The sequence below is a fragment of the Zootoca vivipara genome, chromosome 7 (assembly GCF_963506605.1).
Source record: "Zootoca vivipara chromosome 7, rZooViv1.1, whole genome shotgun sequence".
NCBI classification, from domain to species: domain Eukaryota; kingdom Metazoa; phylum Chordata; class Lepidosauria; order Squamata; family Lacertidae; genus Zootoca; species Zootoca vivipara.
This window is the reverse complement of record NC_083282.1, coordinates 92,790,400-92,810,371: the sequence shown is the minus strand read 5'-3', so window position 1 is coordinate 92,810,371 and position 19,972 is coordinate 92,790,400. Positions and strand designations below refer to the sequence as shown.

Here is a 19,972-nt window from a genome sequence, read left to right as displayed (position 1 = left end):
ATACAACCTTTAGAAGACATCTGAAGGCAGCCCTGTATAGGGAAGTGTTTAATGTTTAATGTTTTATTGTTGTTTAGTCGTTTAGTCGTGTCTGACTCTTCGTGACCCCATGGACCATAGCACGCCAGGCACTCCTGTCTTGCACTGCCTCCCGCAGTTTGGTCAAACTCATGTTCGTAGCTTTGAGAACACTGTCCAACCATCTCGTCCTCTGTCGTCCCCTTCTCCTAGTGCCCTCACTCTTTCCCAACATCAGGGTCTTTTCCAAGGATTCTTCTCTTCTCATGAGGTGGCCAAAGTCTTGGAGCCTCAGCTTCACAATCTGTCCTTCCAGTGAGCACTCAGAGCTGATTTCCTTAAGAATGGATAGGTTTGATCTTCTTGCAGTCCATGGGACTCTCAAGAGTCTCCTCCAGCACCATAATTCAAAAGCATCAATTCTTCGGTGAATTGATTTATTTTATTTAATAACATTTTATTATGTTTTTTATTTAATAACGTTTTATTATGTTTTTTATTTAATAACGTTTTATCATGTTTTTCCAAATATCGGAAGCTGCCCTGAGTGGCTGGGGCAACCCAGTCGGACGGGCAGGGTACAAACAATAAAACTATTGCAAAATTATTTATTTTGTCTTCCATCCTTCAGCTTCGTTGGATGCAAACCAAGCTCTACTGTAATGAAAAAAGAATAAGATTTCTCTCTCTCCCCCACCTCCCCACCATGCATAATTGTCTACACCTCCAGCATGGTCTCCCCTTGTTGTTGTTGTTGTTTAGTCGTTTAGTCGTGTCCGACTCTTCGTGACCCCATGGACCATAGCACGCCAGGCACTCCTGTCTTCCACTGTCTCCTGCAGTTTGGTCAAACTCATGTTGGTAGCTTCGAGAACACTGTCCAACCATCTCGTCCTTTGTCGTCCCCTTCTCACCTCTAAATCGAAAAGCACCAAATGATGCAGAGAGTCGCTTGAACCATTTCCCCATTTCATACGGCGCCACTAAGGATGCTTGATCTGGCCCAGCCAAATGCTGTCAAAAGAAAGGCATGCTGCATGTCTGTACAAGAGGGAACCCTATCCTGGCATCATAGTCCTATTTCAGAAACATGGCAGGCAAAAGGATCGAGCAGGATAACGGCCTGTTCTGGGCTGCCTCCAAAGCAAAACTATGGGCAAGAGCCTGCCATCAAATATATTAAAAGGATGTCATATAGAGGAGGGAGAAAGGTTGTTTTCTGCTGCTCCAGAGAAGCGGACACGGAGCAATGGATTCAAACTACAAGAAAGAAGATTCCACCTAAACATTAGGAAGAACTTCCTGACAGTAAGAGCTGTTCGGCAGTGGAATTTGCTGCCAAGAAGTGTGGTGGAGCCTCCTTCTTTGGAGGTCTTTAAGCAGAGGCTTGACGGGCATATGTCAAGAATGCTTTGATGGTGTTTCCTGCTTGGCAGGGGGTTGGACTGGATGGCCCTTGTGGTCTCTTCCAACTCTATGATTCTATGATTCTATGATCTCCCCCAGAATCCGCACTATGGTCCCAGTTCAATGCGCAGCCTTCCGATGCGGTCACAGGTGTTGCTCCAAGACCTTCCTCCGTCCCCCAAAATGGTTCTGGGAGGACCCTGCATATCTCATTTCGGTTCCCCCACAGTTTTTGGCTTCTCTCTATCGGAAGGCCGTGTCCTAAGAGACCCTAGCAAAGAAGAGAGTTTGCAAACGCCTACGGACATGTGGGAAGGAAGCCCAGGAAAACCCCTGAAAAACCCGGAGGCAAGAGCAGGAGAAGGGAAAGGAGGGCAGTGGCGTCCGGTTCGCTCAGAGCACAGAGAGGTCATGGCAGGACTTGGAACGGACTTTCAGCGCCACCTTCTTGTTGTTGCGAGCCACCAGCCGGTCGAGGAAGCGGCGCACCTTCTTGGTGAGGCTCTCCTTGCGCTTGTAGAGAGACATGCGCTTCTCGTTGGCCTCCTTGCTGTCGCGGCGTAGGCGGATCTGCCGCACCACCCCCTCGAAGAGCTCGGACACGTTGTGCTGCAGGGCAGCGGATGTCTCAATGAACTTGCAGTCGAAGACCACGGCGCAGGCACGGCCCTCTGCCGAGAGAAAAGGGGCAGCTGGTTAGGAGGTGCGAGAGGCGAGGGGCAGAGAGAGACCCAGAGAACAAAGGGTGTCAGGAGAGCCTGCTAGATTGGGCCAATGGCCCCTCGAGCCCACAGTGGCCAACCAGATGCCCTGGCAGGAAAGCAGCAATCAGGATTCGAACACAAGAGCCCTATCCCCCCCTGTCGTTTGCAGCAACTGGTATTCAAAAGCATTGCTGCTCCAACTGCAGAGGCAGTGCAGAGCCATCCCGGCTAGTAGCTATCACTAGTCTTCTCCTCCAAGAATCTGCTTAGTCCTCTTTTAAAGCCAAGGCTGGTGGCCATCATTGCCTCCTGCGGAAGGGAGTTCCATAGTTTAACTATGTGCTTTTATCTGTCCTGAATCTTTCAACATTTAAGGGTAGGCCTTCCCATCTCTGGACCAAACCCAACAGCAGGAAAACCCATCCCCAAAACCTAAATTGGACACCCTCCACATTTTGGGAAATGATATATAATGAACTGAAAAAGATCCTTAAGTATACTTTCCCCAAAAAACCAGAGGCATTTTTATTAGGAATTATTGGACAAGAGATTGCAAAAGAGGATTATATAATATTTCTGTATGCGACAACCGCGGCTAGGACTTTATTAGCCCAAAAATGGAAAACTCAGGATTTACTGACGATTGAGGAGTGGCAGACAAAAATGATAGACTATGCGGAACTAGCGAGACTGACAATCAGAATCCGGAACCAGGGGGAAACAAGGTTCCAAAAAGACTGGAGTAAATTTGTGGACTATATGGAAAAGAACTGTAGAAGTTTAAAGACACTTGCAGGACTGAAATAAATCCTACGAATTGACTTTAAATGGGTGGAATAAAGGAACTGTGAGATAAGAGCTGAATAGAAAACCAAATGAGGGGAGGGAGGGAAGTCAAGCTCGGCAGAGCAGCGAGAAAGAGAAATTTGGGAAGAATTGTTAAAAAGAAAATTGTGTGTGTTATTTGTTTTTGAATGTTTGTTTGTTTTGTTTAGCGTCTTAAATGTGTTTATTTGGAAAATTTAATAAAATGCTTTATAAAAAAATGGACACCTTCCACAAATGGGTGTAGCCAGGATTTTTGTTGGGGGGGGGCAGGCCTTTTGTGTATGGTGGGGAGAGAACCTAAGTTAGCTATGTATTTTTATTGATTTTTTTTATTGTAGCTGCCCCTCCCTGCTCCCCTGGCTATGCCCATGCCTCCACGTGAGCTGTTTATTCAGGATTCATCCTAATCTGCTTGCACAACGTTTACGAGGGGGTTAGATTATATCCGGTCTTTATGGGGTGGCAACCCAGAATCCATCCTAGTATCTCGTTGTGTTTGCACATCTACACCTTCCCGCTAAAAATTCATTCACCCCAAACTTCTCAGTGCATCTCACTGTCACTTTCCAAATGGCAAAACGGGTTTTTTTAAAAATTGATTTGTTGGACTTGGGCAACTGAAGGCTTTAATCCACTTTAAATGTGCAAAGCGTTAAGTTCTGGTACTGTTGAGTCTGGAGGCACCCTCGGTTATTTCTAGGGATTAAAGAAATCTAAAGTCGGTTAATCACATGTGTTTTTATCAAGTCTGTGTGCAAACATTTGCTTTTGGCCAGGAGAGCAGGGGGGTTGCGGGGAATCACACTTTCGTTTGTTTCCAGACATTCCAAGACATCTCAGGGGAGGTTGTGCTATCAAGTAGCTTTCATTCCTTTTAAAATTATGTACCATACTTTCCCATGTATGAGACGCCCCCTATCTTGTGGGACTCAAATTTAAGATGATGGGGGAAAATGGCACAAAGTTGTTGAGCTTTTTTGTGGAGGATTACCCAGGGTTGCTGATCTTTTTTGGGGGGGGGGTTACTGAGGGTTCTTGAGCTTTTTTTAAAAAAAAGGAATGCCGAAAATCGCTCATTGCTCACCCACATGCATCGCAAAATCCGCACCATGTCTGTCCCCTCCCCGACAGAATCTGCCAATCGCCCACCCAAATGACGCAGCGTCGGACCCTCTGCATGACCTACCCACGGTGTAAGACGACCCCCACTTTTCAGAATGATATGTAAGGAAATAAACCTAGTCTTATACACGGAAAAGTACGAACAAAATTTAAAAAAATCCTTCAGTAGCACCTTAAAGACCAACTAAGTTTTTATTTTGGTATGAGCTTTCGTGTGCATGCACACTTTGTCAGATACACTGAAACAGAATCCACCAGACCCTTATGTATATTCAGAGGGTGGGGGTGATGGGAATGGGTGATGGGCTGATAGGAGTGGTAAACCTGTTGATGACTGTTAACGACTGTTAACAACTGCAATTGGTCTTGCGGGGGGGGAAGCAAGGGCTGAGGTGCTAAGGAAGGCTTGATCATGCATAATGAGATAAGAATCCTATGTCTTTGTTGATTCCAGGTGACTCCATGGTTTTAAGCTTGCTAATGAGTTGCAATTCAGCAACTTCTCTTTCCAGTCTGTTTCTGAAATTTTTCTGTAATAAAACAGCTGCTTTGAGATGTATTTCACAGTTTGAAAACCACCTTTCAGGGCACGTTGCTGTCGCAAAGCAGCACAGGATAAATTGGTAAGCAAAACAGCATACCACCAAACTGCCTTTCTTCCTGCTTTTCTCCCTCTCCCTCCCCGCCCCCCGAAATAAAGCAGGATGCCTCCCGAGGCCCCACGAGGGTCCAGCCCAAGCCCTTTTCCACCCACCTTCCACAGAAACCTCTCGGGAGCGCACCAGGTCTGTCTTGTTCCCCACCAGGATGATGGGGATGTTCTCTGCCTGGCGGGTCCTGCGCAGCTGAATCCGGAGCTCGGAGGCGCTCTCAAAGCTCCCCCGGTCGGTGATGGAGTAGACGATGACGTAGGCGTTGCCCACCTGCATGCAGTAGTTGTGGAACCAGTTGTCTTCTTCCGGGGCCTAGGGAAAAGGCAAAAGAGCAACTGACCATGGTTCCCAATGCTGTATTGTTTTAATATTCAATTGAGAGCCGCCCAGAGTGGCTGGGGAGACTCAGCCAGATGGGCGGGGTATAAATCATAAACTATTAGCCATGTTCAAATATATGAAAGGATGTCATATGGAGGAGGGAGAAAGATTGTTTCCTGCTGCTCCAGAGAAGCGGACACGGAGCAATGGATTCAAACTTCAAGAAAGAAGATTCCACCTAAACATTAGGAAGAACTTCCTGACAGTAAGAGCTGTTCGGCAGTGGAATTTGCTGCCAAGGAGTGTGGTGGAGTCTCCTTCTTTGGAGGTCTTTAAGCAGAGGCTTGACAGGCATATGTCAAGAATGCTTTGATCATGTTTCCTGCTTGGCAGGGGGTTGGACTGGATGGCCCTTGTGGTCTCTTCCAACTCTATGATTCTATTATTATTATTATTATTATTATTATTATTATTATTATTATTATTATTATTCCCAGGGCAGCAGCGGTGGCCCCGGGAAGCGCCAAAGGGAGGGTTCAAACTGGCGTGGCTCCACAGCCTACAGAGATAAGTGCCCCGCGTTTATTAGTATATCTGTAGTACAAATCTGTTGTCTTTGTCCATGGAGTTTTCTTGGCAGGGATACTGGAGTGGCTTGCCAGTTCCTTCTCCAGGTGGATCACGTTTAGTCAAAACTCTCCACTATGACCTGTCCATCTTGGGTGGCCCTGCACGGCATGGCTCATAGCTTCTCTGAGTTAATCAAGCCCCTTCGCCACGACAAGGCATTGATCCATGAGTGCTCACTGGAAGGACAGATCCTGAAGCTGAGGCTCCAATACTTTGGCCACCTCATGAGAAGAGAAGAATCCTTGGAAAAGACCCTGATGTTGGGAAAGATGGAGGGCACAAGGAGAAGGGGACGACAGAGGACGAGATGGTTGGACAGTGTTCTCGAAGCTACGAACATGAGTTTGACCAAACTGCGGGAGGCAGTGGAAGACAGGAGTGCCTGGCGTGCTCTGGTCCATGGGGTCACGAAGAGTCGGACACGACTAAATGACTAAACAACAAAACAGTACAAATCTACGCTGTGAGCTTCACTGAGAGACAGGGGAAAACAGCAAACCAGAACTTCCGACGAAACCTGAAAATCTTCATTTCCCATGGTTCCCCATGAGCACATAGTGGTGTCGATCTAGACCTGCAGTGTCCAAAGTGGGTGGGATTCCCGGGGGGGGGGTACTAAGAGGCAAGGGGGAGCTGGAGGTATAAATGACCCCCAGACTTTGAAAAACTGGTGTCCCTGGATCAAGCCCCTATATGGAGCTGCAGCACTCATCTCGCTTTCAGGCCAAGGGAGCCGGTGTTTGTCCACAGACAGCTTTCCGGGTAATGTGGCCAGCAGGATTAAACGGCTTCTGGCGCAACGGAACACTGTGATGTAAGCCAGAGCAGCGCATGGAAACGCCGTTTACCTTCCCACCGCAGCAGTATCTATTTATCTACTTGCGTTGGTGTGCTTTCAAACTGCTAGGTTAGCAGAAGCTGGTTCAGAGCAATGGGAGCTCACTCCATTGCGGGGATTCGAACTGCCAACCTTCTGATCGGCAAGCCCAAGAGGCTCAGTGGTTTAGACCACAGGACCAGGCTAGGATCATGGCGGTTGGAGGCAAGAGAATACACATCTCTGGCTTCTGGGTGAATTAATTGTCTGCTCTGCTTCATCCAACCAGCCTCCTGCTGGAAGTGTCATTGTCCTTTTACACACACACACACACACACACACACACACACAGCTCCTCTGTCTGTCTGCAAATTAAAAGCTTCTGCCTCTGCCCCCCCCCCCCCCGTTTGACACAGCCTCCCTGTCGATCCATCAGTGGCCTGTTCCTGCCTAGGGAGCTTCTCTTCCAAACCATCCCAGGCTGCTTGCTCAGCGCAGCGGAAGCAACACAGAACCGACCCAAGCAAGATGCCGCCAAGTAGGGACAGGAAAGGCAACGGCAAGGTACCAGCCTGATCCTGCAGCCTGGAATGGAATGGAAGCAGCCTGGCTTTGTCCCTGCAGCTGGGTGCAGGGATAGCAAAAACACTTTTCTGTTTGGAAATGTTTAGGCGGCCCTGCAAAGCTGCAAAATGGAACTAGCTCAGGGATCTAGGGAAGGAAGGAAATCGCAGCTCATTTATGCTGGTTAAGACAGTGATGGGCAACCTTTTGAGCTTGGTGTGTCAAATTTGCCAAAAACCGAGCATAATTCGGGTGGTGTGTCACTTCGAGAAAAAAACCATAATTTCGCAATATTTGTAGTTTAAATAACAAAAATGTATAATTGTAATATATAACTGTATTTAATAAACCAAAAACTAATTATTTAACCAATCTGAAAACCCCTTATTTCTCACAAAGTGCCCAGAGTTGTTGAGCTTTTTGCGGGGACCTGCTGACCAAAGTTTTGGAGGATTTTTTGGGGGTGTGTGTGCAAAAGTTGCTTTGCTTTTTTGGGGGGATGCCCCAAAGTTGCTGCGCTTTTGGGGGGGAGAGAACAGAAATATATGACGAATAATAACTTCGCTGGAACTAACACACAGCACCGACATAGTCTGCCAAAGCACCAAAAAACACCAGCACAGAACGGGTTAAAAAAACGAACGCTGTTACACCCAATCATTGTCTGCCAAAGCGCCAGAAAAAACAGCACAGAAAGGGTTAAAAAACCAATCTCTGGCTACCAGCAGCAACAACAACAACAAAAGGATCCAGGTTTTAACAGCGGAGACAAGTTGTAGTGGGGGGAGGAAAACAAAAACAGCGTGAATGGGCTGATGGGGCGCGTGCCAGCAGTGAGGGCTCTGCGTGTCACGTCTGACATGCGTGTCATAGGTTCGCCATCACTGGTTTAGGCGGCCCTGCAAAGCTGCAAAATGGAACTAGCTCAGGGATCTAGGGAAGGAAAGAAGTCGCAGCTCATTTATGCTGGTTAAGATGATGAGTGTGGCTCTCTAGACCTCTCTCTCTGACCCTCGAGATGCTGCCAGTCACTTCCACTCTCCCAGTCTTACAACAACCCTGTAGGGTAGGCCGCTCTTATCTCCATGCAACAGAAGCCTGACTAGGGCAACCTCATGATTCGAGGGAACTGAAGGGGGAACATTGCAGTGTTTTTCCCCCCAGCTGTGTGCCTCTCTGCCCGGCCATCTCTCAGTCTAATGCAGGCATGTCAAACTTGCGGCCCTCCAGATGTTTTGGACTACAATTCCCATCTTCCCCAACCACTGGTCCTGCTAGCTAGGGATCATGGGAGTTGTAGGCTAAAACATCTGGAGGGCCGCAGGTTTGACATGCCTGGTCTAATGGAATGTTTTGCACTTGTTTTTAATTGATTGCTCCCCAACCAAGGCTTTTGGAGATGAAGCAGGCATGACAAATGTAAACCAATCAATGGATGCTCCCACATGCAACGCGGTCAGAAACTCACAGCCAGCACTCCAGCCCGGGAAAAAAACCAAAGACAACATGCCACACTGGATCATCTGGCCCAGATTTCACCAGTCTGGTGTCCTTCCAGATGTTTTGAACTGGGGATGATGGGAATGGTAGTCCAAAAAGTTCTGGAGGGCACCAGGTTGGGGAAGGCTGAGCTAGCTTGCCATGTTTCCTAATAATGGTGGCAAACTGGATGCCTTGCGGAGGGTTCTAAGAGGAGCAGAACAGGGCCATTCACTCTTTTCTGAAAATGAATGAGACCCTGTTAAAAGCAGGATCCCCTAGCACAGGGGTCAGCAAACTTTTTTTGCAGGGGGCCGGTTCACTGTCCCTCAGACCTTGGGGGGGGGCAGACTATAGTTTGAAGGGGGGAATGAACACATGGGGGGGGGATGAACACATTCCTATGAACAAATTCCTATGCCCCACAAATAACCCAGAAATGCATTTTAGATAAAAGCACACATTCTACTCAAGTAAAAACACGCTGATTCCCAGACCGTCCGCGGGCCGGATTTAGAAGGCGATTGGGCCAGATCCAGCCCCCGGGCCTTAGTTTGCCTACCCATGCCCTAGCAGATCTTTCCTCAATTTAAGTCATTTCTCCAGCACTTTTAATAAGCTTCCCAAGTTCCTATGCAAAATAATCACTTTGTGTTTCACCTTCCGAATGTGTGTCAAACAGCCAGAGAAGGTCATACTTCCACCAGTCTCCTCCCTGCAATGTCACCTGGCACCAGCTATTCCATCAGGCTGCAGCGGAGGAAGAAAAGGAAAGAGCTTCTCCGTCAGCTTAGTTTAAGAGAGCAGCAACTTTTAGCTCCTCCTCTCCTTGAAGCTCTCCCGTCTCCCCGATTCTAAGAATCCTCCTTGCTAGTCGTGCAATCTAGTCATGATCTCGGCAGAAATCAAGATCATTGGCCTACCCGCTTCTCAGCTTCCCAGGTGTCAATCACCATCAGCGTTGTCTCCTCGCCGTCCACCGATAAGGTGCGCTCGTAGGTATCCTCTGAAAAGAGCAGACAAGGTCAGGTTCAGCCGTGAATGGTCCCCTTGAAGAATAGAAGCTGCACCCATCCCAAAAAACTTCATTGGGCCCACCGCACGATACCATATTCACGCAGCGCATCGTTAGACTGTGGAACTCCCTCCCACAGGAGACAGTGACGGCCACCAACCTAGAAGGCTCTAAAAGAGGATAAGCCAGATTCAGGGAGGAGAGAGGGCTATCGATGGCTCCTAGCCAGGATGTCTATGCTCTCTGCCCTCCACAGTTGGAGGCAGCAAAGCTTCTGAAGACAACCTGTTGGAAACCGTGGGAGGGGAGTGGGCTGCCCTTGTGCCTGAATCCTGCTTGCGAGTTTCCCATAATGGGTATCCGGTTGGCCGCTATGAGAACAGGATGCTGGACTGGGTGGGCTATGGACCTGATCCAGCAGGCCCTCCTTAAGTGCAAAAGGTGTAAATGATCCTTGTCAGGAATTCCTATGCAGCTTGCATTCTCCCTTCATACCACCAATAGCCCAAATCCTAGCATTTATTAAGTTTGCTCACATCCATGGCAGCCTCGGGTCAAGATTACTGCAATGCTCTTTCTGTGGGGCTGCACTGTTAGAGATTTACAGTCGTACCTCGGAAGTTGAACGGAATCCGTTCCGGAAGTCTGTTCAACTTCCCAAACGTTCGGAAACCAAAGTACAGCTTCTGATTGGCTGCAGGAAGTTCCTGCAGCCAATCAGAAGCTGGGGAAGCCCGCCGGACATCCAGCTTCCAAAAGCAGTTTGCAAACTGGAACGGTCACTTCCGGGTTTACGGCGTTTGGGAACCAAAATGTTTGAGAACTAAGCTGTTCGAAAACCAAGGTATGACTGTATAGCTTTTATGGATGGGAGTATTCTTACAACTAATGATAAAGAGTTTAAAGTTTCTGAGGGCAAGAGCTGTTTGACAGTGGAACGGTCTTCCTCAGGAGGTTGTGGACGTCCTTGGAGGCTTTTAAGCAGAGGTTGGATGGCCATCTGCCATGAGATTCCTACATTACAGGGGGTTGGACTAGATGACCGTTGGGGTCCCTTCCAACTCTATGATTCTATGATACCATTTTAAATGCACAGTGCAAATCGGGGCGCTAAGTTTGGGGCATTGTGGAAGACACAAAACATTGCCCAATGCAGCTACTGCTGTGAGCGGGAGAGTCTTAGGAAACAGGGTTCCACGACTTTGAGAAATCACAGGAGAATTTCCTCTTACCTTGGAGAAATTTCCCTGCCCAAAACGAAGTGGAGAAATTTGAGAGGCCATTTGTGAGTGGGTCTAGCCCTAGCCCACCCACCACTCGAACAGCAGTTCCTAGGGTTGCTTGGAAACAAACCTAATTTAAGCCCATAATGCAGACCACATACGGCTTTGCCTCAGAGGCATACTGTTCCTGAACTTTCATGTCTAAGAGGTGCCTTGCAGAGCATGGAGCTCCGGGTGGCTCAAGTGAGTAAGCCAAGTTGCCTACAACCAGAGGAAGTGGGGGCAAGAGAATCCACAGGTAAAAACAACACGCAAGCTCAAGAGATCCCAGAGCCAAAGAAAACGTTTACTCTGCAAGCAGACACACACAAACATTAGAGTGATGCTAGTCCACATGGCTGAAATGCCACAAGGCCTTTTGCTAGGCAGTTGGAACCTGCCCCCCAGCCCCCTCTCATTCCTCCCCAGCCCCCCACAAATCACATGACAGCCCTACCTCTCTGCTGCTCAGGCAGATCCTTGTCTTGAACCCCAGCAAAGAGGTACATCAGGCTGGTCTTGCCCACGCCAGGGTCTCCCAACAGCACCACGCGGTACAAGGATTCCCAGGATTCCTCAGAGTCGGAGGACTCGGGTGACCAGCTGCCAGGTGGCTCAGGCAAGTGGACTTTGGGGTCACAGGAGGACGATTGGCCCAGCTGCGGGTGGCTGGGTTCAGCATGGCTGCGACGGACGCTCAGCATCCCTGGGGGAGACCCATAGGGCATGGGCAACGGGGTGCTGGCACGCCTCCTAGCAGGGGTGGTGCTGCCTCCTCGCTGGGTGTTCAGAGTCATCTTCTGCAACAGCAGGGAGAGAAAGAGAGAGGGAATCGATCGGAGATCAGCTCTTTTTTTTGCCAAGGTTGCTGCTGCTTCCTCTCAGAGTGCCAGGAGTATGGGCAGGAGTCAGGCTCTGGGGCCTGTAGCGCTTTGCAGGACTGGGGCCTGCCTCAGCTTGTGCTGGAGAAGCAAGGAGTGGTCACTCAGGTGAAGACCTCAGCTTGTGCTGGAGAGGCAAGGAGTGGTCACTCAGGTGAGGCCACTTGATACCTCACTGCACCTGGTGGCAGGAGCTGGGAGGGATAAAAGCTTAGCATTTCCCTTCAGCTCTTTGCCACAGCAACGCTATCCCTGCCTGGTTGCCTCTGGCCTCTTGCTCCTTGGACCCTTGCCTTGCTGGCACCTTGATCCTCGACCCTTGGACCTTTGCCTAGCCGACGCCTTGCTCCTTGGACCCTTGCCTTGCTGGCGCCTTGATCCTTGGACCCTTGCCTTGCTGACGCCTTGATCCTCGACCCTTGGACCTTTGCCTTGCCAATGCCTTGCTCCTTGACTCCCAGACCTTCGCCTCTGCCTTCCTCCTTGACCCTGCGACTGCCTGCTGCTGGACCCTCAGCCCTGCACCTGTTCCTGCTTCTACATCACCATCTTGCCTCTGGTCCTGACGTCCAGGGCTTCAACCGCCCGCCGACCGGACCGTGACACGGAGCAAGTGGACCAGAGTGCCCAGTCCACTTGTGGTGGAGGAGAAGTAACCGTTCTTAGAAGCCCTGCTTCTGTTTAGCGGTATCTACCTTGGACGCCAGCCCAAGGCAAACAAGGGATGAATCATTCCCATCTAGGGGTGGGGTGGGGACCGTCCCGGAACATGTTGCGTTACATCCAAACAACTTTCTAACTGCGGGGAGGAGGAGATTTCGACACCAGCCAGACGGGCGGCCTGCTTCTAGAACTTCAAGGTAGGACCAGGATTGGGGAGGAGGGAGTCTCTCTTGGGCAGCATCCCAAGACGCATCTCATGGTCCATCTGGGATGCAGAGGCAGCACCCAAAAACGGCCTTGAGAACTACAGACAGTGTATATATGTCTGTGTGGGTATAAATATATATCTCATATATAAACATGAGTCAGCAGGAGGGAGGCTCCAATTAGAAGCAGCTAGCCAAAGATGAACGTCAGGAGTTTCCAAACTTTGGGAGGGCCACCCTCCCTCCCTTAGTTCCATAAACTTACCCCACTCTACCCTACAAAACGCATTTCTCAGAACAGTAGTTTGCATGACCCACTAAGGAAGAGAAAAGCACAGTGGGATTCAAAACAGCAGCAATGAATTGCATTCAAAATCCAGGTTCAACTCTTTGGTTTCATTAATCTAACCGAGGGGTCAGCAAACTTTTTCAGCAGGGGGCCGGTCCACTGTCCCTCAGACCTTGTGGGGGGCCGGACTATATTTTGAAAAAATATATGAATGAATTCCTATTCCCCACAAATAACCCAGAGATGCATTTTAAATAAAAGGACACATTCTATTCATGTAAAAACACCAGGCAGGCCCCACAAATAACCCAGAGATGCATTTTAAATAAAAGAACACATTCTACTCATGTAAAAACACACTGATTCCTGGACCGTCCGCGGGCCGGATTTAGAAGGCGATTGGGCCGCATCCGGCCCCCGGGCCTTAGTTTGGGGAACCTTGTTCTAACCCAACTGATGAACATGATCCCCTGACGCCAGCCTTGCAAAGTCTGAGGGTCACCTCCAGCGACCCCACCCCAGCCTCTTAGTGCCCCCCACCAGGTATTCCCACCACTGGATGTAGCCCAACAACATCTGGAGGGCACCAGGTTGGCAAAGGGCCGCTCCCGGTGTCCCAATGCAAAAGGAGGACAAGGCTCCTGCCCGTTTAACAGGTGAGCTGAAGATGGCGTTTCAGCTGGCGAAAAGGTGCAAGAGGCAGCCCTGTCCTCGTCTGCCTCTTGCCACCCTCCACCTCTCCAATTTCATGCCCCAACAGATGCCCAACCTGTGCCCTTACCTCCTGTAGCTCCACCTCCCTCCGTAGTCCAAAGATCTCCTGAACCTACAAGCCTTTCTCCCGAGCTGCCCACCTTATGCTAAGTTCCACTAATGCCCTTCTCAGGCCCCTCACCCACATCTCCTCAGATACCTCCTCATATGCCACCTAATTCGGCACAACCCCTCGCAATAACTCCTGACTTACCCAGCTGAAGGTCTAACGTCCCATTCCAGTTCCAGACTCATTTCGGGACCTGAGTTTCTTTTTCAAGCTTGCATATGGAATGTTTCACGGATCCAATGGCAAAATGAGCAGGCCCAGCGCCGCTGGCTCTGAATTTTTATTTATTATTATTATGGCACACGCCATTTTTCAATCACTGGGCTACCCTGCAATCTAGACCAAGATGCCCATTCTGCCTGGGTGCCCCTTATGCCAGCTATGAACATGCTATGCTTCAAGCGATCTCAAAGCACAAAAGCTCCACACACTCAGAGTACCAGTATATGTTTTATAATGAAGACTAGCAAACTGTTTCTTGTTTGTTTCTGGGGTTTTTTTTGGGGGGGGTGTTGTTTGTTTGTTTCTGCTCTAACATGTCAGGAATGAAGCAGCAGTTGTCAAGCGTCGAACGGCAAGCATTTCACCCCAAGAAGAAAGAAAAATAAAGTCAAGCATACCTGGGCTCTCAGCTTCAGTCCTTTGGGTGTAAAACTACAGGATGTCAGAGATCTGAAGACTGTCACAAAGCACTTGCCACCATAAATTAAGGTTGGCAGAATGCATTTCCCTTTCCAAAATACAGTGGCTTGACTAGTTCATTCTGCACATCTGGGATGAAGGTCCTGCAAGTAGTTTTGCTGCCTGGCACAAAGTGAAGCACCCCAATTGTCGCAAGACTCCTTTTCTCTAAGTCAAGTTCCTAGCCCTCATGGATGCAAGCAAACTTGAAACCATGCAATTGGGTGAAATATCAGAAAACCAAAGGGGAGCCTTGTTCTGCTCAGAAGGTTAAAGGAAAAATCAAAAGTGGGTGACTTGTTAGGGCGCAGTTCTTGCTGCCAGGTCATAGTGTAGCAAAAAGGGAACATACTGTATATTAGGTAAAGGTAAAGGGGCCCTTGACCATTAGGTCCAGTCGTGACCGACTCTGGGATTGCGGCGCTAATTTCGCGTTATTGGCCAAGGGAGCCGGCGTACAGCTTCCAGGTCATGTGGCCAGCATGACTAAGCCGCTTCTGGTGAACCAGAGCAGCACACGGAAACGCCGTTTACCTTCCCACTGGAGTGGTACCTATTTATCTACTTGCACTTTGACGTGCTTTTGAACTGCTAGGTTGGCAGGAGCTGGGACCGAGCAATGGGAGCTCACCCCGTCACGGGGATTTGAACCGCCAACCTTCTGAGCAGCAAGCCCTAGGCTCTGTGTTTTAACCCACAGCGCCACCGGCGTGGGTTAAACCACAGTGTTTATTAGGTTTATTATATATTTATTAGGGCACAATAAAATCACCATGGTTAGGGTTTGCAGGGAGAATTCCATGCTTTGTTGCAAAGCACTTTCCCAAGGCTTGCAGAAGACCAAACTAACCAAAAGTCACTAAACACACAATTTTCCTGGGAGCAGAATCCAGATGATATAGAACAATTTAGGGAAAAGGCGGTTCGGATTGCAGGCTTAGGGGGGGGGGTCACTGGAGCCCTAATCTCCACCAACAAAATCCTGGTGCAAAGAACACTGAGCCCATGAATTTGCTTTTGAGTATCAGAAGTGAGCAGCGATCACACACAAAATCCAGGCCTGGTTACTGTTCAGTATAATTTAGGAACATTGAGAGTTGCCATCATTTTGTTGCTGCCATTGTTAAAACAACAGGGAGTCAGAAACCCTCCCCAATCTACTGCAAATCACACAGAGATCTGCCAGTAGATCCTGATCTACCCTTGTGCACACCCTCTCCTTAAGGGACAGCAGACCAGAGAGGAAAGGTTATCTCAACACGCTTCAAAAATGGGTGCCAGAAATGGCAGGGTTGAAGAGAAATGACCAAATTCCTCCCAAATTTCAGTGTCAGCGCTTCAATCTCATCAGACTAGATTCACACACACAAACACACACACGCACACACACACACACACACACCGCAAAGGCTGGAGAGGAGATGGAGCGTTAGAGTAGCTCCATTTCCTTTAGAAAATAAAGGAGGGGGAGGAACGGTGCTATTTTTCTAGAAAAAGAGGTGCCAGGCATCATGAACACTGCCCTTGTTCTCTTATAATGGCAATGTCGCCCACCTGAGAGGGGGCCTTAACTGAGTTCTGGTGAGTTCTGGCTGAAAAAAAAAGCCCTGGGGAGGAATATGGCTTTGCTTGCTTCCCAGTTAGCAGGAGTAGAGCCCCCGCTCCCCAGTTCCGGTGTCTTGGGGGGGGGGCTGGACTTTATAAGTTGGAAAGGAAGCAAAGGGCAAAGGATGTGACAGTTAGCCGTTGGAAGCAGATGGAAAACATCTCTGAATCGCTGGGAAGAGCCAGGCTGGATGGTGGGGGGCTCCAGGGTCCTGGGGAAGAACCAGCAACACCCCCCCGCCACGCCACCCCACTTTGCACATTGAAGAGGCAAGTTCAAGCAGTCTTGTTTAGGGCGGCTTTCAAGAATTGCTCCTGCCTCTTGGTTTTGCTTTGCTCCCGATGGCCTAGCTGCTTTCAAATTTTTGTCTGCTCCTGAATCAGCTTTATCAATACTGTATTACCGTGTTTCCCCCTTTTTAATACGTAGTCATTAAGTAAGCCATGGCAGGGTTTTTATGCATTCGCGAAATATAGGACATACCCCGAAAATAAGACGTACCATGTTGCTTTCCTTTAGAGCCTCAGAGAGGCTTGAGACCAGATGGGAGGGGGTGCATGAATTGAGCGCGTCGCCAGACGAGCCGCGCTGGGAGCCTCCCCACTCTTCCCAGGACTTTTTTTCCACTCGAAACCCCTCGGAGGCGGGAGCCCTGCTGGCCCCTTCCGTGCCGCCAGAACATTGTGGGTTGCATAGCCCGAGGCAGAGCGGTGGACGGAGGCTCGCTGGCCCTTCCGCGCCGCTGGGGCGACGGGCGACCGCGGGAGCCCTGCTGGCCCCTTCCGCGCCGCCAGAACATTGTGGGTTGCATAGCCCGAGGCAGAGCGGTGGACGGAGGCTCGCTGGCCCTTCCGCGCCGCTGGGGCGGCGGGCGGCGCGGCGGGAGCCCTGCTGGCCCCTTCCGCGCCGCCAGAACATTTTGGGTCGCATGGCCCGAGGCAGAGCGGTGGCGGTGGACGGAGGCTCGGTGGCCCTTCCGCGCCGCCGGGGCAACTGACGGCGGTGGAAGCCACGCCGCCGGAACGTTGTCGGCCATGTGGCCCGAGGCAGAGCGGCGGTTAGAGGCCCGCTGGCCCTTCAGCCCCGCCGGGGCGACGGGCGGCGGGAGTTCTGCTGGCCCCTTCCGCCTTCCTTGCGCAACAAAAAGAAAGCGAGCCAGCCAGCCAAGAGCTTGGGATCGCTCCTCTACACCACCTTGCCGAGAGCCTCCAGCCTTTCAAGCGGCGATGCTCAGGCGCCCGAATGGGAAGAGAGACCCCCCTTGCCAGATTCTGAGCGCTCCCCGATGGATTGGGCAAAATCTGGCGCGCAGCACAGGCGCGGGACGGAAGGCACGATCCAGCCTCGGCAGCCCTAGCGATGGCGAGGGGGGCGTTGCGAGCCATTTAAAGCTGTGGCCGTCACTTCACTGCTTTTTAGCCCCCTGTCTGGCAGCTTTCTGCGTCCTTTTTGTGGTGCGTGAGGAGCGCTGCTATCGGGCTGCGCTCCGGCTGCCTTTCTACCCCCCCCCCAGTTGTTTGGTGGCTTTTGCGGCACATGAGGAGCACTGCCATCAGGTGAGGAGGAGCGCTGCCATTGGGACGCGCTCGGGACGTTTTTTCTAACCCCCCCCCCCAGCGGTCTGGCCGGCTTCTCCTGACTTCGCAGGGTGCTGCCAGCCCAGCAGCAGCAACGCCGGCCGCGGCAGGAGGTGGCAGGAACCACTAAGACACCCCCCGAAAATAAGCCATAGGCTTATTTTCTTGAGTAAAATAATTATAAGACGGTGTCTTAAAATGTGGGAAACACGGTAACTGTTGCCTTCCGGGTTTTTTTTCTCATTATAATCATTATCTCTGTCCTGACTTTCAGGATATAAGTCCCACCAAGCGGGCTATGTATTCTATTTTGCTGAGGACCCTTTTTAAGAGCTGAAGTTGTGGATTTTTAGCAGCTGACAAACAAAATAGCTGGAGCCCTTCTCACTCCAAAAATACTGTGTGTGTGTGTGTGTGTGTGTGTGTGTGTGTGTAACACAAGCAACAACATATCCTGTGGGGTTGTTTTCTCTCTTTTTTCCAACCCAGGGTCTGGTTTCATGGCAGTACCAGTAACCCAATGCCACGGCATGGTTTTGCCAGATTCCAAAACATAGTTAAAAATTCAGAAGGAAAGTTGTTTGCAATGAAGGACGCCATTGTCGTTGCTGCGGTGGCATTGAATTACACACATACACACATTACAGACCCTATGAACTGGGAACCAGTTTTCACTTCTGGAGTCTGGACCCTGGCATAAGAATAAAGGCTGGAGTGCTCCAGGGCATGCCATGTGCAGAGAACATTTCCCTTTCGCTGATCCAAGCCCCACCACCAGGCTAGCGCAAGGAGCACCAGGCCTTGGCACGTCTCAGAGTATTAGAGCTGGGGAGGGGGATATTCGGAAACTCTCTCTCCGAGGGGCCACGGCTGCATCTATGGTAGCCCCGCATCCCCGAGGGGGGGATCAAACCTCTCCAGCGGACCCGGTTGCTCTGGACTGAAGCAGAAGGAAGAAGAGGGGGGCAGGCAAAGAGGCTGTCCAGAGGGCACTCTGCGCGCGCTCAGGGGCCCTCTCGCCCGCCTTCTTATCCCCCAAAGTTCGGAGCGGCGCCCTCCGCAAGTTTCCAAGGGAGAGACCCGCTTTCCATAGCCGGGCGCTGCGAAGAGACTCCGGGATGGCGAAGGCTGCCGCGCCCGGATTTGGAGAGAAGACGGAGCTGGCGGAGAGCGCGGACGGTCCTCGGTCCTCCTCGCCGGGGAAAGGCGACTCGCCGTCCGCCCCGTCTCCCATGACAGCTAGCCAGCCAACCCTTCTCTGCGGACGCGTGGAAAGTCTCTCCCCACACACACCCCCCGCCGCCCTGTTCTCCTTACCTCCGCCTGCTGCTGGCGGCTCCGTCGGCAGGGCGCTCTCAAGGGGTCCCCACGCGCGTAAAGGCGCACCACCCGTGCGCCCCGTCCATCCCGTTCAGCTTCATTGCAGAGCACCGCGGCGCGGCGAGGGAGGGACTTTTAAGCCCGGGGAGGTCCCTGCGCGCCGCTCCTGGTGGGACACACCCCCTGACAAACCCCAGCGAGCCGCCCTCTCGGCCTCGGCCGGCGGGAGTGCTTCTGAGCACGTGCAGACGGCCTCGCGTCTCTCCAGCGCGCGACTGCCGGTGGCCTCGACGGGCGCCTCCGCTAAAGAAGCTAAGAGGACCCCCTCCCGCTGAATCAGGCAAAAGGTCCTTGAAAACGCGGGCGGGAAAGGGGGGTGTAAGGCGCGCGCATGGTGTTTATTCCCCTTTTTTAAAAAAAATCAGATTAGAAAACTCCTCGCTTCTCAGGCACACGCTCGGTGATTTCCACTGTACAGCAAGCAAATGAGAAATAAGCAGTAAATAAACCACCAGAACCCGTCGGACAAAGTCCACCCGTCGATGATGAGGGCATCCGAAGTTGTTCATAGAATCGTAGAGTTGGAAGAGACCACAAGGGCCATCCAGTCCAACCCCCTGCCGAGCAGGAAACGCCATCAAAGCATTCTTGACATATGCCTGTCAAGCCTCTGCTTAAAGACCTCCAAAGAAGGAGACTCCACCACACTCCTTGGTAGCAAATTCCACTGCTGAACAGCTCTTACTGTCAGGAAGTTCTTCCTAATGTTTAGGTGGAATCTTCTTTTTTGTAGTTTGAATCCATTGCTCCGTGTCCGCTTCTCTGGAGCAGCAGAAAACAACCTTTCTCCAGAAACCTTGTTGAGGTTTCTTTAGCGGGTCCGCCAAAGTTGTTGAGGGTTTTTAAGGATATCACCCCCTATTGAGCTTTCTTTGGGGAAACCACAGGTAGAAATACCCCGCCCCCCAAAAAGAGGACATTGCCCGTCCTCTCTTCCAGCCTGCTTGTCAGCTACAAAGATCACAAATAAATATGAACTAGGCCAGCCTTTTCCAGACAATGGCCCATCTAGTCCAGCATCAATGTTCCCACAGTGGCCAACAAGA

General features: G+C 50.8%; 1 protein-coding gene across 2 annotated transcripts; it reads right to left on the bottom strand.

Moving 5' to 3' along the window:
- Positions 1-504: 504 nt before the first annotated feature.
- REM1 (RRAD and GEM like GTPase 1) lies at positions 505-18,973 on the bottom strand. 2 transcript variants are annotated; one of them, XM_060277384.1, is made up of 5 exons: positions 18,864-18,973; positions 11,278-11,620; positions 9,467-9,549; positions 4,834-5,044; positions 505-2,096 (listed from the first exon to the last, which is right to left on the bottom strand). In XM_060277384.1, exons 2-5 carry the CDS (start codon positions 11,615-11,617, stop codon positions 1,819-1,821), a joined length of 912 nt encoding a protein of 303 aa, XP_060133367.1. In that variant the 5' UTR covers positions 11,618-11,620; positions 18,864-18,973; the 3' UTR covers positions 505-1,818. The 2 variants fall into 2 exon arrangements, with proteins under 2 accessions (XP_060133367.1, XP_060133366.1); XM_060277383.1 differs by having other exon boundaries at positions 4,862-5,044; positions 18,864-18,960.
- Positions 18,974-19,972: the final 999 nt, after the last annotated feature.

Coding starts and splice junctions, on each gene's coding strand:
- REM1 (XM_060277384.1), bottom strand. CDS start 11,617: ATGACTCTGAACACCCAGCGAGGAGGCAGCACCACCCCTGCTAGGAGG. Junction 9,550..11,277: donor TCTGCCTGAGCAGCAGAGAG/GTAGGGCTGTCA, acceptor TGCTCTTTTCAG/AGGATACCTACGAGCGCACC. Junction 5,045..9,466: donor CCTGGGAAGCTGAGAAGCGG/GTAGGCCAATGA, acceptor CCTTTTCCCTAG/GCCCCGGAAGAAGACAACTG.